The following is a 25,965-nucleotide window of genomic DNA, read 5'->3' on the forward strand; positions in this document are numbered from 1 at the left end:
TATGCTTTGGATCATGAGCTGTTTCTTTCCTTCTTCATACTTATTTCCTCCACCACTCTGGTACTATATATTAGAGATAAATTATCTGAATTTCAGGAGCGGGACCACGCCTCCAAACATGCCCCTTCTGGGTCCTATCTATATATGACACCACGCCCCCCCCCCTCTCCTGGGCCTGGCAGATGGGGATCTGCCAGGCCCAGGAGCTGCCGCCAGTCCCCTTCGAGGCCTTCCCCAAACCGTAGCTCAATTCTTGATTAAGCCATTCGCCTCTATCTACTAAAAACTGCTGCCCAACCTAAACTGAGGACATGGGCCCAGCTAGTGAATAATCTTTTATCTGTTTTCTGGAAAAGTCTAATTTGGATTTCTTGTTCTTTGTTGTAACTGGTCTTTTGCACCTTGTTGTAAAATGTCTGTATTTCTATTTTCTGTATTTGTGACGGCATCTCTTGATTGTAGACAATAAAGCCTACCTTCTCAATATAGTTCTTGCCTTAGTTAAATGCTGTGAAGTGGTTTTTCTTAACCATGGAAATAATTCTGCAATCATTCAATTTACTTGTCGTCTGTGATCTGTCAGACCCTTTGTTGTTGCTTAGCTGGTCACTGCATTCTTTCTTTTTAATAATCTAACAAATTGTTGATTTAGTCACTTGGTGGATTTGGTTTTTCAGCCGACTGACGACCTTCCTGACTTGCACTGATATCGTTTAACTTTATATTTTTACATTACAGTAAAATGCTATAAAACACTGCTTCATTTCTGCTTCATTTGTAATGAAATTACAAGAGACTGAGCCTCAACTGGCTATGAAACTGTTTTCCACTTGATTGTTCTAATTATTTTTGAGCTTTTCAAACATGGGATTTAAAATTGTTTGATTTCAAATCCCCTGTGGTGGTATACAGATGCAAAACTGCAAGAGTGATGTTTTTGTCCAACAAATTAAGGACGTAACTCTAGCATAGAATTGAATAGCACAGATTTTGCTTCCGATAACCAATTAGAAACATTTGGCTTCTTCTTTCATTTCAATATTTTCAGGTGTGTGTCTGATTTTTTTTTACTTCTCCTGAAGTGAAAGTTGGGCTAAAGGATCAATATAGCATGTTTGGTTTAATGAATGTGAAAGACTAATCTTTTCAGTAAGATCAGTTTCAGGGTCCAGTCAGAGCCCACTTTGGAACAGACTTTATTTAGCAGATATTGGGGATGCAACATATAGTAGCAGCGATATAGAAGAGTCAGGTGTTTAGGCTTTATAGGCTGGAATAAAGGAGTCAGGAGTTGAATCGTCCTCACCGCTCACATGGTCAGCTCCTGTGAAAATGCAGGGGAGAAAAGTGAAGGTGAGAAGGACAAAAAATGGAAAATGGAATTCAAGATAAATTATAACAACAAAAATACTATCTTCACTTCTACCCAATGAAAAACATGTGCCACTGTGGAACATATCTCTATATATGTATATAATAAAAAGGGATAATCATTATATGGGCTTCATTTCTCAGTGATCTTAATAGTATTTTATCCTGCATCAAGAAACAAAACATCTGCGTCACTTGAACAGCTCCAGTTCTTATCAGAGCACTTGCTGCCATCTAGTGGCCATGAGACTGTACCGATGACCTACAGAACAGTGGAGGTTATTCAGTTACTGGGGAGAAATTCTACTTGTCATTTGTCCTCTGCTCTTTCATCTCACCCCCTCCCTGCTCACTGGCTATGACTCATTATTTTATTCACCATCTGCCCTCCCTCCACACTCTCTGTCTTCCCCTCTCTTTCCCGCCTTCAGCCTCATCTTTTCTCACCATGATAGCATTCACAATGTCATTCTTGTTGTGTTTCAGCGCACGGACGGCTTTGGCTCGTGACACATTGGCCTGAGCCATCACCAGCTCAATGTCTCTCTGCTCAAGGCCTCCCTCATCCACCTGATGTATAGAAAGAAAGAAAGAAGCAAGGATAAAGAGAGATTTCAGAACATACGTTTTAACGGTTGTTGAAAAAGGTATTCAGAAACAATAGTTCAGAAAATACCTCTTCTTCTTCCTCTTCACTCTCCTCCTTGATGGTGAGGCTGGGTGGGACAGGTGGGGCTAAGGGAGAAGAGGTCACAGGCACCTTGAATTTCTCTGCGGCTGCTTTGTGAGCCTGCTGAGATAGGTCCTCAATCTGAGGAGAGAAAAGGACCAAATAAGTAAGGTAAACCTGAAAGCTGAAACTTGAGTAACCAAATAGACAAAGAGTACTCACCTTTGCCTCTCCGAACACAATATAAATGTCTGATACGGGGCTTTTGAATACATCTGGTCTGCTGATGACAAACAAGATGCTCTTGGACTTCCTAATAGTGATTCTGGTCACACCGTGGACTGGCTTCAAACCCAGCTTAGACATGGCCTAAACGCACAATAGAGAAAACGAGAATTAGGGATTGAAATGAAAGAAAAAAAAATCGTATCACTTGCAATATGATATTTGACCACTTTATAAGTATACGTAGTAGCATATAGTAGTCCGACCTTGCGGGCCTTCTTTTCACTGCGGCTCTGCTTTGGTCTGTTTAACCCTTCATCTGCAGAGGAGATAGACTAGAAAAAAACAGTGAAGTTTATGAAATAATCCATTATGCTTTCAATATGCAAATTTTGCTAATATGCTTATGCTAATATACCAAAAAAACTCGTGATGCTTCTGTTTTGTTTAGTTTTTTTGTTTGCTTTTAGCAATAGCAGCAACATTTTGATTAAAATTTGCCTTAAAGAGTAGCTGGAAATCAGGTCTGTCAGTGCTACTGGCTAAATAGCAAAAAGGCCAACATCTGATGAATATTAGAGTTTATTAGCTTAAAATGCAAGGCTAGTTGAACAACATGTTAAACAACATGCTTGGCCAGAAGTAGGTTGTGTTAAAAAAAAAAAAAACATATATACATATATATATATATATATATATATATATATATATATATATATATATATATATATATATATATATATATATATATATATAAAATCCTTTCAGATGGGGTCATGTTAACCCTAATTTGAGGTTATTCACAACCAGCAAAGAAAGAAATCTCTGGCATTAACATGTCAATTTCTTATTTATGAGCTTAGGAGTTCAATGTAAAGTAGTTATACAAACAGTTACAATTGGGGTGTTTTTTTTCAGGGTCTCCGAGCATGAGCGCATAATTCTGCTGGCTCTGAAAGCATCAGGATCTTGAAAAAATAAGTTCTTTTTATCAGTGTAACTTGAGTGTCATCCCAAACTGCAGGATGTTCTTGGTAAATGGACAGCTGTTCCTCCCTGCGTCTGGTTCTGCCAGGGAATTCTTTTCTCTCCACACTACGGCCAAACCCATACTCAAAGGGACTTCTCTCTATAATACTGCTGAAATATAACTTAAGTCTGTAACTTCTCTAGCAGATGTTATTGTATATACATTTAATTAAAAAAATTAAATAATCTATTTAAAAACATTTTTAATTTGTGTATTTTTTTTAGTAGAGGAAAAGATGGTCACCTTTAAAATCCCACAGACAAACTCACCTGTGGCTCTGATGGTCTCAGTGGCTCCAGTTCTTCCAGCTCAGGAACTGAACCCTCACTCTCAGACTCATTACATGAAGCCAGCACTGAACCTTCACAAAAACATATTCAAAGCACATATATATAAAATAAGTCCATAGGAAAAGCAGAGTAAAAATAATTTATCTATCTATCTAATGAGCTACCTAATTAGTACATAATTAGCCTATTTTAATGATAGATAGACTAATTATGTACCAATTATCTACATGAATAATGTATATCTGATATCTAATCAGTACCAGAGACTTTAATTAGCTTATGTTGATTAAAAATATAATATAAATCACAATGTGATGTTCACGTCTTTTGCAATGTGGCTTCACAATAGTATGCAACACAACGTAGCAGTGTGCTCAACTCCAGCCTGAACAAACATGAAAATGACAGAATGCTGGCACACATTGATAAGTGCACTTTCCTTGCTGGGTAATAACACTTCATCCATAATTTAGGTTGCAAACTTTGGAACAGTTTAAAATATCCTCTCTGTCAGTAAACTTATAAATGTAAGATGGAGAAAGCGTTATCATGTTGCATAACCTAAAAGAGAGAATGAAAGAGAAAGAGAAAGAGAAAGAGAAAGAGAAAGAGAGAAGGGTGGGTTGTATAACACATAGCTAAAGAAATTTTGGGGGATTTCAATGCCCCAGGGGAGGTAAGAAACCACTTACAATTGCTCTGGAATGATAGGTCAGTCTCTTCAGAAATGTTGTGGCTGTGTTTCATAGGACAGCTGGGCTGCCTGGCTGTAAGTTGGTGGGTAGCGAAGGGCTGGATTTCCCTTTGATTGACTGGACCAGAGTCTTTCTGTAGTGATCCATTTCTGCTTCCTTGAACTCCTTTGGGCTGGGATTTTTTACCTCCATCGCCCTCACTGTCTGTCTCTTCCTCAGCCAAACTAGGACCTTACAGAGCACACAATGATTTATCACAGCTTTTATGATAACAGTTTTAGGACGTGTTTACCTTTTCTTTGACAAACTCGCTAACTCAAGTGTTTGGGTTAGAGAGGAAATGTTTGGTTTGAGGTAATCATGACTTTACTCACCTTTGCACCTGTCTTGTGTGCTCCATGTGTGACCTTGACTGACTTGTTTGTGAGACTGTACGCTGGCGTTAGCATGAGACTGGGAGTATGACTGAGACTGGGGATGGGAACTAGAGTCTGGAATACAACCTGCATCTAGATTCCCCACCTCGGGTAAAGATGACTCCTGGGTAGACTGAGACAGACTTAATGGCACGGCAGTGGAGAATGAGGGTGAAGAGACTGTTGTGGCAGACATAGTTGATGTACTGAGGACATCAGTGATCTCTTGGAGGTTAGTGGTAGGAAGGAACTGGGAATCAGGGGTGTTCTGTGTTGTAGGAGAGGTTGACAAATGGACAGGGGTGGTGCGGCACGTGAACAGTGAAGGTTCTTGTCGTTGTTGGGCTGAGAGGTCAGGTTGGGATTCCTGCACTGGTGTGGAAAGATCATGCTCCGGGTCTGTTGAGGCACAAGGTAGAGAGCAGGAGGAAGAGGAAGAGGAAACAGGAGATGCTGAGTAGCAAAGTGGATTCAGAGAGTATGGTATGGTATTGTGGGTAATATCTATGTTGTTATCATTAATGTCCACTGTAACTCCTCTCTGATTATCAGGTAGCGGTCTATTATCAAGAACTTCCTGCTCTAAGTCTTGGTTCATCGCCACAACAATATTTAGGTTGTCTGTTGTGTGTATGGTAGAGCTGCACACTGCATGACTAGGACCTTTGACATCAGGACTTGGATTGTTTTCTACCTGGAGCTGTGAACCAGATTCAACCTTGTCTGTCCCAGGCGTCTTCTGTTGACAATCCAGTGATGAAAACTTGTTGCTTGCATTATGTCCTGTCTTAGATTTGGATGTTTCTGCATTCCCCTTTGACCGTACCTCTGGTGTGTTATTTAAAGGAACAGCAGGTTTCTCTGGATCAACAACAGATTCGGGGCTAGAGGCACCTTGACTGTCTGTCAGCGGTGCCCTCTGTTTGTTCTGTCTTCCTCTCCTTCCTTTCTTTGCATCAAATGATGTATCCGTGCAATGTCCCTCCTTGGGGCTGTCACAGGGAAAGTGCTCTGAGTCGTTTTGTGCAGAACGGGATTTTCTTTCCTGTTTCTTCTTCTTATCTTTTTTTGCACCTCTCTCTTTTGCTTTCTCTTCCACTTTGTCTTCTTCATTGTCTTCCCCTGAGTTATAAACAACATGCTGTTGTTCTCTAAAGGCATCTTTAGTCTTTGGTTCATCGACAACTTTGTCCACGAGGGGACTGCCATCACATTTTCTTTGGCTTTCTGTCTGAGACTCTATTATCTCTGTTTCTGACAAAGAACCAGTATTGACCTTTTCTTGACAAGCTTTACTTGGTCTGGAATCATCGGATTTGCATTTAGGAGTGAACGATCCAAAGGATCCCTGTACCAAAGAAAATGATGTGTCACTCTCTGGAGTGACTGTGTGACACTCTGGGCCTGTATGACTTCTTAAGTTGGTTTTATTTTTTAAATCAAATTGTTTGTTTGTTGCAGCTGCATCTGAGTGAGTTTCAGTTAATGGCACTGAGACGCTGGAGCCACCTTTCTCGGGGAATGGTGTCGGTGTTGTTTCTGGTGTCTGGTTTATCAAACTATCTGTTGATTTCCTGCCTTCATCAGGAATCATGTCCGAAACCTGAGGTGGCATCTCCTCAAGTGGAATATTAGAGACAGAGTCTCTAACACTGACACTCACACTCTGGTGTCTGACTTCCTCTGACAGAGCATTGAGACTCCCATGCGCAGAGCCAAAGGCAGACTCACTGTTATTGTTACAATTCTTCCAAGTGTTTTGTATTTGTGTTTCTGTGTTATCGCCGTCATTGTGTGGATTTAGATTACTGACATCATCCTCCAGGAAGCTGGCGTTCCCATCTTCTCCCCCTCCTTCTACTGAAATCTCCTCAGTGGACTTACAGCGTGCCAAGTTGGACTCAGAAACTCCCTCTCCAACCAGTTCTTCGGTATCTGTTTGGCGCTTCTCTCCATGCAAACTGTTGTTATCGTCTTCATCTAGCATAGAGCCGAGAACATTGTCATAATTTTTGCACTCTTCACTGCTCATGTTAGAAACCATGGCCGTCTGCTTGCTTTGGCCTTCTGCATCACACATGAGCAGACTTTCCGCCTCTAACTCATACCTCTTCCCCAGAGACAATGATAGAGATTCCCCTGCTCCCCAGACACCAAACTCAGCCTCTGCTCCTAACCCAAGACTGAACCCCATTCCCACCCTGGTGTCACACCATGCCCCAGCTACAGAACCCATCTCTCTGCTTGTGTCCGTTTCTGAATTTTCCCTTTTCGGAGAGATGGCAAAAGGTGAGTGTGGGGAACCAACAGCTCCCAGTACTCCCTCATCAGTACTAAGGGTGTTTTCCCTCAGGTTCTCCTGGGAAGAGTCACCAGGGCCGTGTTCAGGTGTTAGGGCCAGATTGTCAGCTAGTTCTGAGATGACTTCTGGAGAGGCGGAAACAGGGATATTACTGGGATTGGGACTAGGGTCTTTAGGACAAGATAGAAGAGGAACACCTTTATTCAAGTCATTAGTAGCAATGACATTGTTCAGAGAAGGACCAGAATCACTGACTCTACACTCCACACTCACAGACTCTGCTGAAACATTCCCATTCTTCTGGTCAAGGTCAATATCAGACTCACTGTGAATACTGGATCTGCACATGGCCTCTGCCCCTACAGGCACATCATATTTACTGCAGAAAGACTTTGACAACACACGTCTACTTGCTCCCACAGTCCTTTGGCTTTCAGAGTGATAATGGCGAGGCTTGATGAGCAATTTGAAAGAATCTCTTTCTGGCCCATTTATGGGCTCAGTTGCTGAGTTATCACTGTGCAATTTCAAAGAGTCTCTTTCTGGTTCTTTTTCCACTGTGCCACTATTACTGGGCAATTTGAAATCAACATCTTTGCCCTGGTGATCTCCTTCTGGAAAAACTGAAATGTTCTGGTCTGTTGTTTCCTGCACAGAAGTAGCAGAGGGAGGAATGTGGGACATGTGGGACTCTGTTGCAAAAGAAGGTGACACACGGCTGGTATCAGGAGTGGAGGAAGGGTTAAAAAAGGGACTGGGTTTAGGCCCCTCAAGAGGATCGGAGAAAAGATCAAGATAAGTCATCTCACTCTCATTCGCACTCTTATTCGGGTCGTCGGAGGAGTCTGACAGAGAAGAATTCGCTTCTGCAGGACAGGATAGTTTCTGGTGACCCAGTGGTTTGTCTGTGCTCGCTTGTACAGGTAAATGTTTTGCCTGACCTATTTCGCTGGTAGATTCTAGTTCAGGGTCTGATTGGGTCTCAGGGGTTTTACATGCATCCACAGGACTGGGATCTACATTGTTTCCTTTAGGGTGGGCAGTGGCTTCAGACAGACAGGTGGTTTTGCAGCGATCCACTAGTTCATCCACGCTCTGCTGTGAGAGCAAAGGTTCATTTTGTACTGTGTCAGTGATAGTTGCCCGTTCAGGTTCTGATTGTACTTGACCTGGATCAGGTCCATCTGCTGATGTTGGTTCTAATGATTGTGCATGCCTCTCAGTGCTGTACAGACGTTCGTCTTCCTCCCCGTTGTAGGAGGCAGAATCTGATGACTCCTCTGTATCGTCTTGGAAACAAAAAGACTCATCCAACCCCTCATTAAGAGAAGTTTCTGAAAGCGAATGAAGGAAGGATGCTGAGCTATCCTCATCTGTGGGATCCTCCACTGCTCTGCTATGACATTCATCATCGTCCACATCTTCTTCTTCTTCTTCCTCCTCCTCTTCGTCCTCTTCTACCACTTTCACTTCCACCTTAGCTTCCTCGCCTGACTCTTTACGGTCATCACTGCCATCATCTTTATTAGTTTCCTCATATTCATCACAGCTGACAGCACCATTAGCATTACCATCAAAATCATCATCATAATCATAATCGTCATCCTCTTCGTCTTCATCGTCATCTTCTACATCTGCCTCCTCTTCTCCCGCTGCATAGGCATCAACGTCCTTTTCTTCATTTCTGTCATTAACTTCTATTTCATTCTCTTCTTCAGTGGGGAAGAGGGTGATTTCCATTGAATCGGCCTTAAAGATAAGGCTGGTGTGAAGGGGAAAGGAGATGAGGGAGGCAGGGATCATCCTCTCCTCCTCTGGTATATCATCAGCACAGGCTGCCTGGGATAGTATGAAGGAACTGGGACCAAGCCTATCAAACGCTCCAGGAAAGAAGGCATCCAGGGAGAGGACAGGCGAGTCAGGGCTAAGGCTTGATGAGGCCATGGTCATGTTCTCTGTGTCAGGAGTCAAGGCGGTTGAAGGAGGCTCTTGGTGGACATCCATCTGTCCATAATGCTCCTCTGATACGCATGCCTCGAGTTGCAGCCTCAGTCCCGACTGGATAGGTCTTGACGACTCAGCTCTTTCTATACTGTCCTCATCTAGAGGGCAGAGAGAACTTTCATAACCTCCTCCATCCTCCTGGGAGTCACTACTGCTACTGCTCCTCAGAGGGGATGTGTCCTCAGTTACCCAGCAGGGGCGACAACTTTCTCTAGAAACACTGAGCTCGTCGTCTTTTAAAGTTTCTTCCTCCTCAACGATGACTGTGTCTGTTATACCTATTGGGGAATTCATAGCAAAATCCCCCTCATGGTACAGACAGAAGTGCCCTGCCCTTTCTTCCTCGCGTTCTGGACCTGTTCTTCCCTTTTCCTCCCCAACTTCATCTCCAATTTCAGACAAAGACCCCACAAAACAAGCAGGAGCCTCCTGTGTTTCTTCTGTGAGGAGTGGATTTGGAGATGTGGAGGGGGAGGTGGAGGATGTGTAAGAGGAGGTCCAGCTGCCTCCCTCTGCTGTGATGTAAGAGCCAGAAGGAGAAGTGAGCGGGGAACAGAGGTCCTCACTGTCAGAGGGAGAACCAGGGGACAGTGGAGAGACAGGGGAGCCAGGATATGAATGATGTTTCAGGTGTGAAGAGCGAGATGCCATTTTAATTGGGGTAGAAGGGGCAGTGTAGTAAAGGTCAGGGTCAAGAGATGAGGGGACACCCACTCGTAGTGGGTCAACAGCACAGACTGGCTCAGAAAACGACAAAGCAACTGGACAGGCAGGCTCAGAAAAAGAGTGGGAAGGCACTTCATCTTGAGAGAGGCTTTGACACTCTTCTTTTTTCTCCGTCAAGCTGTCATCTGTCGTGAGTGACCCTGGGGAGGTAGAGGGAGGGAGCAGGGGGTTGTGAAAAGGGATAGGGAGAGTCACTGAGGGGTCTGCACGGTCTTTTTGCTGAGCCTCCTGTTTTGGGGGTTGATTTTCCTCTTTTCTTGTTTCCAACTGAGTCTCTTTTGCCTGTGCCTGAGGATCTGAAAAGCTTTGAATATCTGGTAAAGGTGCAGCCTGATCACTTGGGGCAGTAAAGGGATTCCCTTTCTTGATCTCTGTTGTTTTCAGCAGTGTTTCTTCACCCATCACCACCCTTGTATCAATAGTTTGTGGCTCCTGGTAGTCACTCTCCACCTCAGAACCAGTTAGGACCTGGGAATAAAACATTGTACATACACAATTACAAATGTTCATAATGGTATCCTAAGTGCTATGAAGCTACAACATGATCAAACACACATACGTGCACACACACACACACAACACACGCACCTTGATTCGCTCCATCTTAACAGGGACATGGCGGCCACATGGTCCATGGCCACCTAATTTTCCAGACAGTCTGGGTGTGCTGTTGTTGCGATGATCGGAGCCTTCAGGTTGAGGTCTTGGAGTACCAGAAGAGCTAGGGGACACATGAAATAGTCGTGGTCCAAATGGAGAAGTGCATGCTGGGAGCAGCTTTTGTGGAGTACTAGGAGAGGGACTAGAACCACTGTCACTTGGGGATGAACCACTGTCACTTGGTGTGGAGTCAGTAGATGGGTGTCTGGTCATGTCTGAAAAAGAGAAATGAAAATAAAACAACTTCATTAGTTAAAAAAAAAAGCCAAATATTAATACATTTGAACTCTTACATTTAACAAAGATATCATATAAAGCAAGCTGACTAAATCACCTGAAAGTCATGCCTCTTTTATTGTATAATATTAGACTTTAGATTTCAGTGTTTGAGCTTCACTTTTCTTAGCCCACACATTAGTTCAGAAAGAGCAAAAGAAAATTACACCAAAATGCCAGTCAGTAAACAAATACCCCTCAGCTGTTATTCTGACACAGCAAATGGCTTTAAGTAGAAAAAGAGTACTGGGACTGAAAACAAGACTGTTTTAATTTATTTATTATTTTTTTTATTTTTGTAATGCGTGCGCCAGTCCTCCAAAAGCTTGGTCTCTATAGATGGAAGTCAGAAACAATGTTTCTTCACATACACAACAATCTTAACCTCTGCAAGTCTCTTTCTCCTCTCAAGTCTTTCTTTCCAAGTAAACCTCCACAATTGCACAATTAGCCAGAGGCAAAATGAGCTGTTATTCTATTACAGCGTTCTCTGTCCTCTTGTCCTTCTAGACCTTGCTATCATCTTGTGTCCTCACCTGTCATTGGGAATGGAGAAATCACTGAGATGAAATGTCAGGCTGAATGAAGGACATGAATCAACAGGGAGTAGAGGAAGTCTTGGGTATGAGTAAGAAAGTCAAAAGCAAGACGATAAAAAAATTAAAATTCAAGCTGCCATCTTAAATCAGTTCTTCGATGTTCTTTGATTACTACAATGCAAAATTTTACTTTTTCAAAAAATCCCTCAGAACATATGCTCTAAGCTCTTTGTCATCCACACACCGAGAACAGAACCCTCATTTAACTGGGCCATTTGTAGGGTGACCTCAATTCACATGCTGATTGGTCATTACAACACACAAGTGGCTCAGCTCAGTGCCAGCCACATGTACACACGCCCTCACTGACACATGCACGTGTTTTGTTCTCCTCGGAGCATAGATATCACATTCACTCACTGTTATGTAGCTCATTCTTTCTATCACTCCCTTATATTACCCCTTAGCCTTTTCCTATCTGATCCTCGCTTTGGTTCGGCTTTGTGCGCAGATGTATCTAGCAGGGCGTAGTAGTAACTAAGCACATGCTCTTTGCTTCTCCTCCCTCGCTGCTGTCCTGCCCTCCCTGGGGAGGCGGCAGATGCAAGCATCAGCACTTAGAAGCTCTTCCCGATCACTGCTCCAATATTAAGATCAAGGTGTGTTTGTGTATGTGCTGAGTCACGCCACATAGACTAAAAGCTGCTGTTAGGTCAGAGAGATGCACAATACATAATGCACAAAAGACAACTCCTCTGCTACAGCACAGCCTAGTCTCAACAGAACATAAACAGGGTGATTCTGATTGTCTCCTCCTGCAGGAGCTCAACAAAACCTCACTATGCTACAGTGACAAAGGCTAATATAGAACTGGTTTTCAACACCATATCTGAGTTCAAGAAAATCAAGCAATATATACCCTAAACACATCTAGAAATGCTCTATCGTGCTTTAGTGACAATCATAGGAAGTACATAAAAACTGTTTGGCTAGGCTGCTAAATAAGTCAGTGACATAATATGACTGCCCGGCCTTGAAGCCTGGTCTCAGGGAATGCAGTTAAACTGAGCACCTAGCTTGCTGTATGAAGAACAGGCCGCAGTTGAGCAGACTAAAGCTGCGTCACAGTGGATGCAGTGCTGGATTTGCCACCCCCAAGAGCGAGTCTCTGTTCTATCTATCTATCTATCTATCTATCTATCTATCTATCTATCTATCTATCTATCTATCTATCTATCTATCTATCTATCTATCTATCTATCTATCTATCTATCTATCTATCTATCTGTCTATCTATCTATCTATCTTTTCACCTATACTCTAATAAGATCAAAGTAACCCCTTCTTGTTATCAATTACATATTTAATGATGTTATATAGTAAACAATAAACAACAAAAATAATGAAAGCTCTTGTACCTGTGAGGTTGTGTTTTTGTGCTAAACTGTGCTCTGCCATGCTGCTGTGTCATGTTCCTGTTGAAGCTGGGGGTAGGGAGGAGCTACACCACACTGCTCTGCACTTACAGCTTGCATAAAACTGATGTAGAGATGGGGATGCGGATGTGGCATGGGGCAGTGGGAGGAGTGATAGGGGGTAAGGAGGCCAGATTTAGGGTGGGGGTAAGAGCACTGGGAATCCGATGAGGACTGAGGCTGGATGCTGGGGGGGGCAGTTACACAATGGTTTCGGAAATCAATGGGTACATACAAAACTCTGGTAGCTGAAAGGAACAGATTGCTAATTTGGATTCTGTAATGAGGAGTAAAAACAGACGAGGTAATAGTTGATATCAAAGGGTGGAATCTCTTGGGAGGCTGCTAATAGCTGCAAGGAGGAAGGAGAGGCAACATGCAGTTTACTGAGGAAGCAAACATGCAGCTGAATCACAGCTTACTCAGCCTGCACATGTCAACAGACACACAGAAATCACCCAGGTCTAAAGTGAGATCTCCCAGGTACTTTTGAGCAGTTAGTACTTGTCAAATAATCCTTTACCTTTGCTTTCCTTCCTGCTAATTCTTCCATCCTTCCTATCCTATCTGTTAAATACTACTTGCTCAACACAGTCTTGAGCCTTTCTTCTCGATTACGCCCTGGTCTCTGTCTTAATTAGTATCAATGGAAACCCTCTCCTTTCCCAGTGTTCAAGCCCAGTGGTCCTACCTGGTCCAGGGAGCCCTGTTTCCTCAGGTTCCTGCCCTGGATGCTTGTCGCTGGGCACGGATCTGTGGGTGCTCTCCCCCGGCATGCTTCTCGCTGGCTGTCTTTGGCTCTGACGCAACGATAAACCATACAGCCAGAACAGACAAGGTGAACGAGGAGAGCGAGTGAGAGTGAGAAAGAAGGAGAAGGGGAGGGGGATATGAATGCTCAGCGACCCAACACTCAGATCTTCCCTGCAGCACGTGTCTGCCTCTATGTGTGTGTGTGTGTGTGTGTGTGTTTGTGTGTGAAAGAGAATGAGGCAAACAGAGACTGAAAGAGGGAGAGTCAGAGATGGGAGTATAGGCTGGTCTCTCTCTGTGGTGCAGCACAGTGATGCTGCTGTTGTGGGCGTGTGCTTTAGAGCCTCATGATCCAGTTCATCCGTGTGTGTGTGTGGTGTGTGTGTGTGTGTGTAGAATCTGAGAGGGAGCTGCAGTATTCTCTCTTGATGCCCAGTTCCTGCTTTCCTCCCTCCTCCTCTTCCTCGCTTCTTCCATCCTCCCTGTATCTCTCTCCCTCCTCTCCTCCCTGGTCCCCCACCCTTCCCTTCACTCCCATCCATGCTATGACTGGATCTTTGGAGATGATGTCAGCACATTTCTGCTGATCTCTCAGTGCTGCCCCCAACCTTAAAGGAAAGAACCGGTACTGCAAAAACAAGAGTGAAATGGATAAATCAAATGGAAAACAAAACAGACGGTGGAAAGAGAAACCTGGAACACAGAGAATCTAATGTGCAGAAATGAATCCTGAAAGTATACTGCTAATTACACCCTTTGCCTCTTGCTCTGATTTGATCCCACAGGAATCAAGAAGGAGATATTTGCCCCGAGGGCCACTAAAACATCTGTTTCTGCCCTCCATCTTCAACTCTCATTAAAACAGCATCATTTAAAAAGCCAATTCAAAGTGCCTTACAAAGACTAAGTGGGTAATAGAAGAAAATTCAAATACAAAAAACAACAACAACAAAAAAGATAGCCCTCTCGTTTGCAGCTCGACCCTCTGCTTTCTAAGCCCAAACTTCCACATGGACACGGCACATGCAAGTACCTCATATGCTTAAGAAAAAGGTTGTGCCTGGGCCTCTGGGTACAAGTTCTGGTGTTCTTTGACAAATCCCAGTCAGTCTCTATGGTGTTAATCTTTGAGCAAAGGATTTTGGGACATCATGCTATGCTTATAGAGGCTCACTCTGATAGTTAAATGAGGAACATGCACATTATTATTCTGTTGGGGTCATTTTGTAGGGCTCTAGGAGTGCTCCTGTAACAGCTATTCTCCTGGTATCTCTCCCACACTCTTCAGACTCTGCTGAGAAATACAGAAAACCTTCTTGTGATGTGCTCTCCTCAAGGAGTTGGTTTAGCTGCCACCTGAATGGGCTGCAGGTACAATATCATACTACATGCAGTGGACACTTGCAACAAGCAAAACTGGAGTAAAATCAGTCAGACGGGATAAGGAGATAGCAATGACCCGTAGCCACCACCTGCAAAACCATCAATCTTCAGGAGGGTTGTCTTGTTCACCTGGCTTACAGTGGTTTATGCCTCCATTCTGAATGGACTGATGTTGCTTAAGTTTAGGTGACTTTGTGTTATACTGTGATGATCAAGTATCACACTCTTTTGAGCAGTGTACTTTATAATACTCAAGTAATCTAGTTCTAAGATACCTGATAGACCAAAGTCTGTTGTTTATATGGTTGATTGGCTAATTCTTTTGTATATCTAAATGATATGCCAAATATTTCTCATCTAAAGGGGGGAAATAAAATAACAGCAGGCCAGAAACAGAGTGGCAATACTGTTTCAGTGAAGCTATAATTGATAATAACGGTCTCAAATTGCAACAAGAAACAAAGTAACAGTAGAACAAAGAAACTTATCAATCAAAACCACAGTAGAAGAGTTAAGATTTTCATTGTGACTAAAGCTGCTATAATTAGATCAGATGAGAAGTTTTTCTCACTTAAATGGTAGTGATTATACCCTTTCCCAGCTCCATGGTCATTTTACCTCCCTTTGCCCTGCCTTTAGGCCAACTTTTTTATTTGATTGGCTGCTCCTTATAAACAGCAGGACCGAAAAGAAGATAAGTGGTGCTATTTTAGGGATAGAACCGCTAACATATGCATCTACACCTCATTTCATTTAACATGAATATGATCCATTTCAACGGCATGTGCAAAGACGATATTAGGACCAAGCTCAAGAGTTGGGAGTTCGCCTTGTAATCGGAAGGTTGCCGGTTCGAGCCCCGGCTCCGACAGTCTCGGTCGTTGTGTCCTTGGGCAAGACACTTCACCCGCTGCCTGCTGGTGGTGGTCAGAGGGCCCAGTGGTGCCAGTGTCCGGCAGCCTCACCTCTGTCAGTGCGCCCCAGGGTGGCTGTGGCTACAATGTAGCTTGCCATCACCAGTGTGTGAATGGGTGGATGACTGGTTGTGTAAAGCGCTTTGGGGTCCTTAGGGACTAGTAAAGCACTATACAAATACAGGCCATTTACCATTTTCAATGACTCTGGCTGAAATGTGACCAAAAGGGTATTTGCATTTCTTGAGGCAAGTTATTCAAAACAGCTTTCTCAACATGTTTTTCTTTAAAAGGATTTAATAATGGGTCTGTATTAAATTAATAATTCAAGAAACAATGGTGTCAAGGTCAGAACAGCGGGTGGATGAATTAAAATGCTCCATTATGTCCTCCAGAGTTTCGACTTTGTTGGCTGTACAGTGTAGCCAGTTCATTTTCTGCACACCTAGAGCAGGAACCCTTGTTCCATTGTTCAACATGGAGCAATTTATGGCCACTGTCATGTTTTCAATTAAAAAATGGTGCAAACTCATTACATTTACTCAGAGATAAGGAGTCAAGGGTAACTGTGTTGGGGATTAGTCAGAGTCGCAGCAGTGATAAACAATAATTTATTTCTGCTGACCATGTCAAAAGAAAACTCTTGTTTTTCCTCATTTATGTCAAACTAATGTCTTCTTAGATGTGATTCATACTCAATCTGAATGTGTTTTCTTTCCTCTTCAGTGGAGCTGCTTCCTGATTTTCAAAGATGTTCTTTTACCTTTTCTCATAAAATTGCAATAGAGTAAAAATTTGGTGTCTCATTGATGTAAATGCCACAGAAAGAAATTTAGCATAATCATTATAACAGCAGAAAACAGCAAACTACTGAAAACATTGAAGCTGTCAGGAAGGCGTTAACAACATTGCTTAAAATATCTTTTTTTTTTCCAAAAAAGAAAACCACCGTGTGCCCTTGAATGCATGTGTGGGTTCCAACAGCTCAGCTTACCCCAGAAGTCCTCGGCAGTTTTCTCTTTATTGTTGTGAATAAAAAATAAATAAAATAAAAAGAATCTGAGACAAAAGATGAAAGCCTCTCAGTGGTTTTGTCAATCATTTGTCTCAGATTAAGACTCTTTAAATAATCAACTGCCTATCAATCACTGGGTTTTTCCCCCTCCTTTGTAGACAACAAGCGAAGGAAATCTAGCTAGAAATAGAAAGCACGAGAGGGGGTGGCAGCAGTGAGCAAAACAAACAGCAGTGGTAGTTTCCATGGCAACCCAAAACTTCCCATGATGGAGTGCCAGCTCAGCACAAGTAATTAATGCTTCACTGGTCCGATAAAGTCTGATAGTCTCTGTGCAGCACAGTTGACCTCAACCTTCAAAGCTTAAAAAACTGAAAGAAAAATGTGTTTCTGTGTTTCAGCTCCCAGATTGTCCTCTCAGATTGTGAGTTTCACGTGAAAGTGCTGCTGTGCCCATTAAATCTGCACCTGAAGCCATGTGCTAGGAGCAAAGGTGATTTAAAAAACGAAAGCAAAAAACTACAGATTTATTTAGGCTTCAGTTTAGGGCTTCTTTAACTGACAGATGAATGCTGAGCTGGACGTCTGGCTCAGGCATGTGGTGTAATGCATATATAACAAATAATATGGCTTACTTTGTGGTTCAATATACTAACAGCTGGAGTGGGAGAAGCTGACAACAGCCAGAATATTTTGGGTGAATTTTTGACCGTGCCCGATTCGTGCCCGATATCATACTATATCATACTAAATCAATGACTTCTCTTAATCTGCATTTGGACATTGCATCATATATGATGACGTACTTTGGGGGATGGTGTAAACTCAGCTTTCCCTCGTCAGTGATTCGAGGCCAACAGATCTAATCTCATTTTTGGTCAGTGCTTGTGTGAAGCTCTGTTAACCTCCTGGTCTTGATGGAGGTTAAAGAGTGGAGTTGAGCAAAATGAAAATGTAGCAGATTTCCAGAGTACATGCTGTCAACATAGCCATCACCAGTGTTACCATTACACTTCACTTTTTGTTCTGTTATTACTCCTTGATTCAGGTACAGAGCTTGAAAATGCCTGCAGTCTTGCCCAAGTCACTGATTGAACATCAGAGAAAGTGTCCTTTAGTGTCAAGATGCCACACTTTTCCTTATTTGATTTCACTTACTTTAACATCAGCAATCCCACTAAGCAGTCACAGGAAGGTGTCATCAGCTAATTTTGTCAAATCTGCAGATATTTGTGATTAATAACATGCAGAAAGTGGGAGTCAAAAGTGTGGACCATAAACACACATTTAATTTTCTGTATTGTCACAGTGCTACCATAGATTGTTTCTGTGAAACACGCAACACAAAAAGTTACACATTTCATGTTTTTGTTTTTTACCAGAAATACTGTTCAGGTAATAATTTCACTTTAACCCTATCTGACTTTTATCCTGAAATTTTGCTTAACACCATTAAGCTAAAACTTTTAAACAGCAGGAAACAAAGGACAGAAGAAGCAGCAACCTCAAATCGATTTCTTTGGAAAGTGCATTCGAGTTAAGTAATATTTTCTTTCTTGCTGCCTCATTCTTGGCTCTGGTTGCTTTAACCATCGTTAAGTTCTCTCCTCTGCCCTGGTTTGCAGTTGTCAGTCTTCCTCTATACGCCACAACAGCCTCTGAACTGAGAGCTGCTGCAGCTGCCCATGATGATGTGTAAGCAGTTTCAAGTGAGCAAAGTGTTTTATCAGTGAAGCTTACCCTAGCTGTTTCATCATGGCAGCACTGCTGGGCTTCAGTAAACATGCACATTAATGCACATACATATGAAGTTTGGAAAAATTAATTCAAACGCGGTGGAGTTATATTAAGAAAAAAAGCATTCACAAAATTCATGTTGCCACTCAATACAGTAAATCTTGATATCAAATGAATCGTCATTTTATCTGACACAGCAGTGAGAAGATTCATCAACACACACACACACACACACACACACACACACGAGAGTGATGTGCACACTAGCTGCCACTCAAAGCAAACTAACGCAACAGCATTAAAACACAAAAGGAGGTAAAAAAAATCTCAATAAAACAATTTATTCCATCACAAGATGACACACATTCAGAGATAAGTTATTTCAGTATATTCACACGCTGACGCTGAGCACATTAGGAGCAAATTTAAACACAGCCGTGCTGCTTCGGTTTTGCCTTGTCACCACTGATGACTTAGTCCTCGATCATATAATTTCTGCAGAAGCCGTTGTGTTCATTTCAGTCTCTCTCTGGCTCCAAACCTCTTTATCATGGTCACCATGGAAACAGGGAAAGCCCCACACGTTTCCAAGGGAACCAGATGGAAAATATGCTTTTTTTTCCCTCCCTTTTCTTTTTTTCGTGCCAGTATATGAGAGCTTCTCTGCAATGCTGCTCTGAGTGTGTGAACGTGGGCGTGTGTGTATTCCCGGTGGTCCCACATTGGGAAAGCTCCGATTTAGCTGAGCCTGCAAATGTTGCCCAGTTCACTTGGCCATGTCCTCGGCAACAGCCTTCCCCATTTTATCTTTGAGGTAGGCTAATTTCTGCCACTCTGTCTTGAGCTCCAGCCACTCGTAATACGGCACCTGAAAGAAAATAAACCAGACAAAGCATGTGTTAACAGAGCTGATGACCACCTGTCACCAATAAAGATGTATATTTAAAAAAAATGTTGGTTTTCACTCTTAGATTCATATAGTTGGTCAATTAACAGAGTCTGAAACACTGCAAACCCGACAGGCAAGTGAGTCCACTGTTGGCTAAGGAGATTGTCCTAGATGAGAGAAGAGACAGAGCTTGGATTGGCCTAGATGAGGCAGAGCTGCGGCTGGAGCTCTATTTATACCACAGACTGCAGCGGGGCCCACCTTACTCTCAGCCCTACAAGTATTAGCTCCATTGTTTGCACACAATCAGCCTGACAGAAGCAGTAGCGGCGATGCTGCTTCTCTGCCTCTTTTCTTTGAAATTTTTCTCACTAGCAGAGAAAACACCAGAAGATCCCTGTTTCTGCTGGCTTTAGTGTTCGTGTGAGTTTGTGCAATAAAAAAAACTAATCTAAAGAACAAACAGAGCTGTTCAGCCTATACAGAGGAAATTATTCAGTCACTGTGGGGGGAAAAACACCACCATCTCAGGCACTCCTACAACGCTGGCTTCTCCTCACCTCCACTGTGATGAAGCCAGCCAACTGAAGATGTCGCCTCATCATGACAAAACGTCCCAGAAGGTCTTTACTCTTTGAGCCAAAGTTGGGAAATTCCCAAGATAGGAAAGCTACCCTAAAAACACATATGTGGGGAAACAGCAGGACAAATATATTTAGATTCCTGGAGCAAAAGATGCTGCAACATTAAAAGGCTCAAAATAAATCTTTAAGTACCCAAACCCACATGACTCTTCCCTATGACTCACCGTCGTGCTCCTGTGGGTAAAGCCTGATCTCCTCCTCCGCTTGGTAGATGAGGGGCTTTTATTGTTACCATGTCAACTGGTTTGTTGTCAGCATCCACGATCAGCTCACCATCTGAGAACAACATAAAAAACAAATCCGCTATAGTAGTGATGATGCATGTAAAGTCATATTATATCTCCAGGCTTATTATATCTCCTTACCAATACTCCATCCATACACTGTGTCAACACCAGTGCGAAGGGCCTCTGACTTCCCGCCCACAAACTTCAGTAATGTTTCTCTCAGGGTTCTCTGCAGAGGGGACAGGGGGGAGCTGCTGGCTGGGACAGACAGGACACTCTGAGAGGGCAGAGTACCCAAAGAACCAGGATGCTCCAAGCTGAGAGTAGCAGCGATATGCAAGAGCTTCAGTTTGTAGTTCTCCGCTCGAGCTGGACTTCCTTCTATAGTGAGGAGAAAAAAAAACAAAGGAAAGAGAGAATGAGTGACGACAACTCACTGGCAACAGGGCTTCCAAAACCCTCACAAGAAGGTTTGAGGAAACAAAGCAATGTTTTGTCTCTATCGGAAAATGGGACTGATGATCAATCTTGTCCTGTCAGAAGTATAGTGGTGTGGTACTGCCATCTGCTGAGCAGGAAGGGTATTTAGGTGGTTAACCATAAATGCCCAGAAAGACACTACAACACAACATAAAAAAGGGGGGGGGGGGGAAAGGGAATCAGAGAAATCTGAGGTCATTTTTTTTTTAATATATATATTTTTAAAATTTCCTTCCTGTCTTGCCTATAGCCCAGACAGTTTCATGGACAGTTTCGTGGTTAGCATCCCTGCATTGCAGTTACATTGATTCAGTCGCTCAGCTCTACTTCACCAGCTACTCTGAGCGGTAAGAGGTCTATCCAATTGTCTTTGTTTGTGCACACCAACCACAGTTTGGGCTAAAAGCTGTGATTAAGAAAACTACGGGGTCGATTCATTTTAATTCATCTATTCCCTTTATTTAACCAGGAAGTACCACTGAGATCAAATCTGGTTTTACAAGGGAGACCTGGCAAAGGTAGCAACCGAACAAACTCAAAATCTCTCAAAAACTGAACAAATACAACATAAAATACAAGAGAGACTCAGAGAACGCAGACCACCACCAAGGCAGCTCAGTATTTATTTTTAAGGGAACAGTATCATATTTTGTATCTAAAATCTATTTTCTTTTAAATATACTTGAAGAAGTTTGCAGTAAAGGTAAAACAAGCATTACATTACTGTAATGCACATGAAGTCAGAATAAAATGAACCAACTGCACTAAAAAAGTATCCCATGCCAACATGTTCCTGTCAGCTCTTTATTGTGGTGTGACTATTTAGTTTACAATCTTTGAGCTGCTTTATGTATCGGTCTCCATGACAGCTGTGGTGAACATTTCCTCCATGTTTCAGCTTGTAAAACTTTCAGCCAGTATCTCTTTCCTCTGTGGTATCACATACGTGCTGTGTGGGGATTCGGGTCTGAATTGTGGGAGGGATGTTTTTCAAGTCTTTTATTTTATTTGGCAAAACAATCTTTGTGCTGGTTTTCTGGGTCTGACTGGATGTCCTGCTGTTATCATCTGTTGTTTCTGCCTCAACGCATGCCAGGAATTTTGGTAATGTGATATGGGCTTCCTTATCAGTTACCTGAAGCACATTCACCAGCCTCTCCTACTTTAAAGGAGCAGGCCGTGTATTTCACCCTAAACGTCTGACAATTTAGAGGAAACTTGATTTACTTGCTGTGTCATATAAAGCGCATATCTGCATTCACTTATTAAAAACCGCAGAACTGAGAATTGAGGATAAACGCACACACAGTACTGAGTCTTACCTGAAAGTCTGGAAACGTGATTTTGCTGTATGAGGGGAATGAGATAGTGGGGCTTGGCCTGCTGTAGCACACACAGAGACCAAACCACATCCGTTTTCAGAAAGGGTTCCAGGCCTGAGAGAGCCTTCTCCAACACAGAGTGCACCTTTAATCAAAATGCCACAGAGAGCATTCGTTTTAGTTAGGAACCAGAACGAAATGTGCACAATCAAGCAAAAGCCTTTAATGACATTAGCACCTTGTTAAAGAACTCGTCTCCTTTGCTGGGCTGAAAGCCCAGTCTGGCGAACGTCATGAGCAGATTACACAGCTGAGGAGTACTATACTTGTCGCTGTTTGCTGTGTAGTGCTGATAAAACAAAATGTACAGAGAGAGAATTTAAGATCACAGATGCACAATGTTTTGAAAATGACTTTTATCAGGGGAAGATTACTCACCTCAGCAAAGGCTTCAAAGAGAGGGATATGGAGCCATTTGAGAAAACCAAGTGACTTAGCACAGCGTGTGATGTCACCAGAACTGAGCTCAGGGACTCTGGGTAACAACTCTGAGGCCATTCGCTGAAATACCTGAGAATGGTGGAAACTCAGCTTCCCTAAAAGCAATGATAAAGGTTCTGTTGTTAGCAGTGCAGAGTGTGTGAGCAGACAGTCATATAGAAAAAACACAACCAAACCTCATTCATCAGATTTATCAAACCTAATATAAAGACTTGTGATGATAACACATACATAGCCTATTATTTATGGTGTTATTACCGTATGCAAAGGCCATGTCCATTATCAAAGGTGTGGTGAACTCTGCCGAGGGTTTCTGGAGAAGGTGGTAGGACAGAGCCCTGAGAAGTGGGACACTTCTGCGCCTCTGAGCTGCCAAAGATACACAGACTTTGCGAATATCCTCTCCTGAAAAGCCCTCTGCAAGCTCCAAAGCCTAAAAGTGGAGAAAGAGGATCCTTCATATGATTTCAATATATGTCAAGTCAAATCAATTTATTCATATAGCACATTAAATGCAACCAGCTGCACAGCAACTAAAATTAACAAAGAAACAATACAAGTAATTCAAGAAGAATAAAAACAATAAAAATAATTAGGGAATGGAGCAATAATATAAAAATGATAATAGTAAGTTAGATGAAAACAGTAAAATAATACTAGAAGAAATGCACAGAGGAAAATGACAGTAAGCTGAGGCAAAATATATTAACATATCCCACTCTTAGGTTATATTTATACTCCAAAAGAAGTTAAATGAAAGAAGAACATAACTGTATCACTGCCTTAAATACTAGAGAAAGTCTCTGTACAGAGTTTTATTTATATGGACACCGTTTCTAACTATAAGTAACTTTCACTCTGCTGCCACTACAGACACAATCATTTTTATATTTTGTATTCAACACATTAATATTTCAACTTTTTCTATAATATGATGTATAAAATTTCACACATGCTTTCTCCATTTAGCAATCTCATGGGATTGCATGCAAATGACTTTAAGCCAGTTAGAAGGGCCAAACTTTTAAACACAGAAATCTGCCTAAAACACTGACAATAAAACTTGAAACTTCAAAACTGGAAATTTAACCATGTTTTAAAGGTAAACGTTGTTTGAAGTGTGATACCTTGTCCTCCAGTCTGTCCATCAAGCTTGGCGACATGTGTTCTCCTTTGGATATCAGCGCACTGACAGTTTTCGCATCAGCAATCTCAGTCCAGCGCAGCTCAAGTTGTTTAAGCGTAGCGTTCACTAGTTCCACATCCTGCTGACCTTTCCTGCCTGCTCCCCAGTCAACCAAGTAGCCCAGCTGTCTGTACGTCAGCCTTCGAATTCTCCACAGGACTTCTGTCTGGACAGAACTGAGCACCAGATCGCCGGGGGAAACGCCCATAATCCAGAGAGTTCGCAAGACAGACACTAGACTGCTGTTCCACACAGAAGACACCTAGAATGCACAAAGACACATGAGATGTTTATCTCAACAGACAAGCTTAAAATCCTTTTGAGTTTGATAACTTTAATAGATGAGGGCAGAGCTAGTACACCTCACTCATGTACCTGCCGAGATAAAGTATTCATCATATCCAGGAGCCTTGAATCCGTCATCAGCTCTGGTTGTTGTTCCTTAAACTTCCCCTTTGTTTTTAGTACCAGCTGGGCCCACTTCATGAGGGCGGTGGCAGCTTGATTACCATTACCTCCATACTTTTCCCAAGCAGACAGGATGTCCTCTGGCACTGTTGCCTTGTCCACCGATTCGTCCAGCTGTGTGCGAGTAGGGCTCACTGAATAGTGGTCTTCTTTGGTAACTGCTGTTCTTTCACACATTGACCTCTCTGTGAGCCATGGCCAGCCCTTGGCTTTTTGAAACTCTGCAGGCCCAGCAGCAGATAGAGGTAGGCGAGCAGCAGCAGCAGCAGCTGAGGCCTGAGTGGAGGACCTGCAGAGCAGACGGGCACATCTGCCCAGGAGGCGGCCAGCCATGGAGTCTGAGAGACAGAGAGTGGCTACAGACAGGAAAGAAGGGCTTTCTCACGGCTCAGCAGCTGGTGTCACCATCCCACTTTAAACCTGAGGGGGCAGTAGAGAATTCAACATTAAGTGTGGCTATAAGAAAAGGGTCGCCTTTTCAATCTCACTACAAGTTAACACATCTTCAAGTCCGCCAAATGCTTTAGCCATGTTTCATCTTCTACTTGTGATACAGATTTCCTGAACAGTATCGCTAATGGTGATAAAAGTGGTTGTATAACCAGTGGTACGCACTTTCTGTTCGTCAATAATGCATCTAAAGCTAGCTCTGCAGTACATGCTATTGTAACGCGGATTAAAATCCCTCTTCTGTACACGGAACCCGGCAGCCAGAGAGAATACGCTGGTCTTGTCATGTAACGTTGAATCCTGACCTTGTAGAGAGGAAGAGGCGCAGTGAAACGCCGGTCTTCCATCTACCTCCCCTCATAATACTCGTGCCTGTGCCTCGGAGAGCAGACTCACTGCACAGTTTCACCGGCTACCCAAATAACCAAAGGCTTACCTTTAATTTACGATCATTTTGGCGAAAGTTGTTCACATGGACAGTGTCTAGGAGAGATGGTCGCAGAAAATTGACGTCGTCGGACACTGTCACGTGATCCGCGGATGTCGCTGTCATTGGCTGGAAATGTTTCGAGTCGCCCGACAAGAATCGAGAGTCCAGGTCGCGTTCAATAGCGCAAAACGTGTGTTTGACTTTAGCGTTGGACAAAAACCAGCCTTGTATTTAAATCTGTTTATTTTATAATGTAATGCATTTCTATATAAACCAAATCCAAACGTTCACCGGTTCATGAATGAAATGAAGCTCACATTCAGGGCAAATCTGTCTTATCTGCAAGCTACTTAGCCTAGCTTACCGTCACAGTTGGTGTGAACGCTCTCATCACACTTGACAGGAGAAAGCACTGTGCAAAACTCTTGAACCACCCACTGCATTACTTTTTATATGTTGCTTACATATTTTTTTTCTTGAGCAATAGTTCTCCAGATTTCCTGAGGGTCAGTCATTCTTTGGACATTGGCTGCTTTTTCATTCATTTTCAGCACTGTCCTTGTACCTGGCCTTTTTCACAGGAATTTGGCTTTCTCTTTTTCTTCTTCTTCTTTTTTGTTTTGTTTTTGATCAGCTACTTAACAACCAATGAATCATTCAAAAAGGGGTGAACCAGTGCTGTGTCTACACCTAGCAGACAACTTAGCAAAGAACCAATTTTAAATTCTATCTTTAGGCACTTTGTTATAGCAGAATGCCACAAAAACCCATCACTAGTTCCCATTTCATTTTCTATATTATTGTAGGTTTGACAGGCAAAGTGATTTCCAAAGAGCTACAGCAAAAACAAAAACTTGAGGAAACCAGAGCGGCGGAGGCAGGGCTGG

General features: G+C 42.7%; 2 protein-coding genes across 3 annotated transcripts; both read right to left on the reverse strand.

Moving 5' to 3' along the window:
- Positions 1-1,172: 1,172 nt before the first annotated feature.
- Positions 1,173-16,883, reverse strand: nacad (NAC alpha domain containing). 2 transcript variants are annotated; one of them, XM_039620164.1, is made up of 11 exons: positions 16,724-16,883; positions 13,371-13,479; positions 10,318-10,604; positions 4,656-10,197; positions 4,279-4,512; positions 3,566-3,657; positions 2,533-2,601; positions 2,264-2,410; positions 2,048-2,182; positions 1,819-1,941; positions 1,173-1,324 (listed from the first exon to the last, which is right to left on the reverse strand). In XM_039620164.1, the coding sequence occupies exons 1-11, from the start codon at positions 16,829-16,831 to the stop codon at positions 1,310-1,312; spliced, it is 6,861 nt and encodes a 2,286-aa protein (XP_039476098.1). In that variant the 5' UTR covers positions 16,832-16,883; the 3' UTR covers positions 1,173-1,309. The 2 variants fall into 2 exon arrangements, with proteins under 2 accessions (XP_039476098.1, XP_031609865.2); XM_031754005.2 differs by lacking the exon at positions 16,724-16,883 and having other exon boundaries at positions 13,371-14,054.
- A 1,918-nt stretch (positions 16,884-18,801) lies between these two features.
- Positions 18,802-25,205, reverse strand: tbrg4 (transforming growth factor beta regulator 4). The gene is made up of 11 exons (XM_031754027.2): positions 25,085-25,205; positions 24,106-24,618; positions 23,672-23,992; positions 22,803-22,977; positions 22,482-22,639; positions 22,282-22,392; positions 22,044-22,188; positions 20,380-20,622; positions 20,179-20,290; positions 19,931-20,045; positions 18,802-19,349 (listed from the first exon to the last, which is right to left on the reverse strand). Exons 2-11 carry the CDS (start codon positions 24,529-24,531, stop codon positions 19,248-19,250), a joined length of 1,908 nt encoding a protein of 635 aa, XP_031609887.1. The 5' UTR covers positions 24,532-24,618; positions 25,085-25,205; the 3' UTR covers positions 18,802-19,247.
- Positions 25,206-25,965: the final 760 nt, after the last annotated feature.

Source organism: Oreochromis aureus, linkage group 11 (genome assembly GCF_013358895.1).
Source record: "Oreochromis aureus strain Israel breed Guangdong linkage group 11, ZZ_aureus, whole genome shotgun sequence".
NCBI lineage: Eukaryota > Metazoa > Chordata > Actinopteri > Cichliformes > Cichlidae > Oreochromis > Oreochromis aureus.

Excerpts from the sequence above, each read along its gene's own strand:
- nacad (XM_031754005.2), bottom strand. The coding sequence starts at position 13,974 with ATGGATGGGAGTGAAGGGAAGGGTGGGGGACCAGGGAGGAGAGGAGGG. Across the intron at positions 10,605-13,370 it reads AACAGGGCTCCCTGGACCAG|ACATGACCAGACACCCATCT; the intron begins GTAGGACCACTG and ends TCTCTTTTTCAG. Across the intron at positions 1,942-2,047 it reads GTGAAGAGGAAGAAGAAGAG|GTGGATGAGGGAGGCCTTGA; the intron begins GTATTTTCTGAA and ends TCTATACATCAG.
- tbrg4 (XM_031754027.2), bottom strand. The coding sequence starts at position 24,531 with ATGGCTGGCCGCCTCCTGGGCAGATGTGCCCGTCTGCTCTGCAGGTCC. Across the intron at positions 20,291-20,379 it reads AGTGTATGGATGGAGTATTG|ATGGTGAGCTGATCGTGGAT; the intron begins GTAAGGAGATAT and ends TGTTGTTCTCAG. Across the intron at positions 19,350-19,930 it reads CTGGCTTCATCACAGTGGAG|GTGCCGTATTACGAGTGGCT; the intron begins GTGAGGAGAAGC and ends ATTTTCTTTCAG.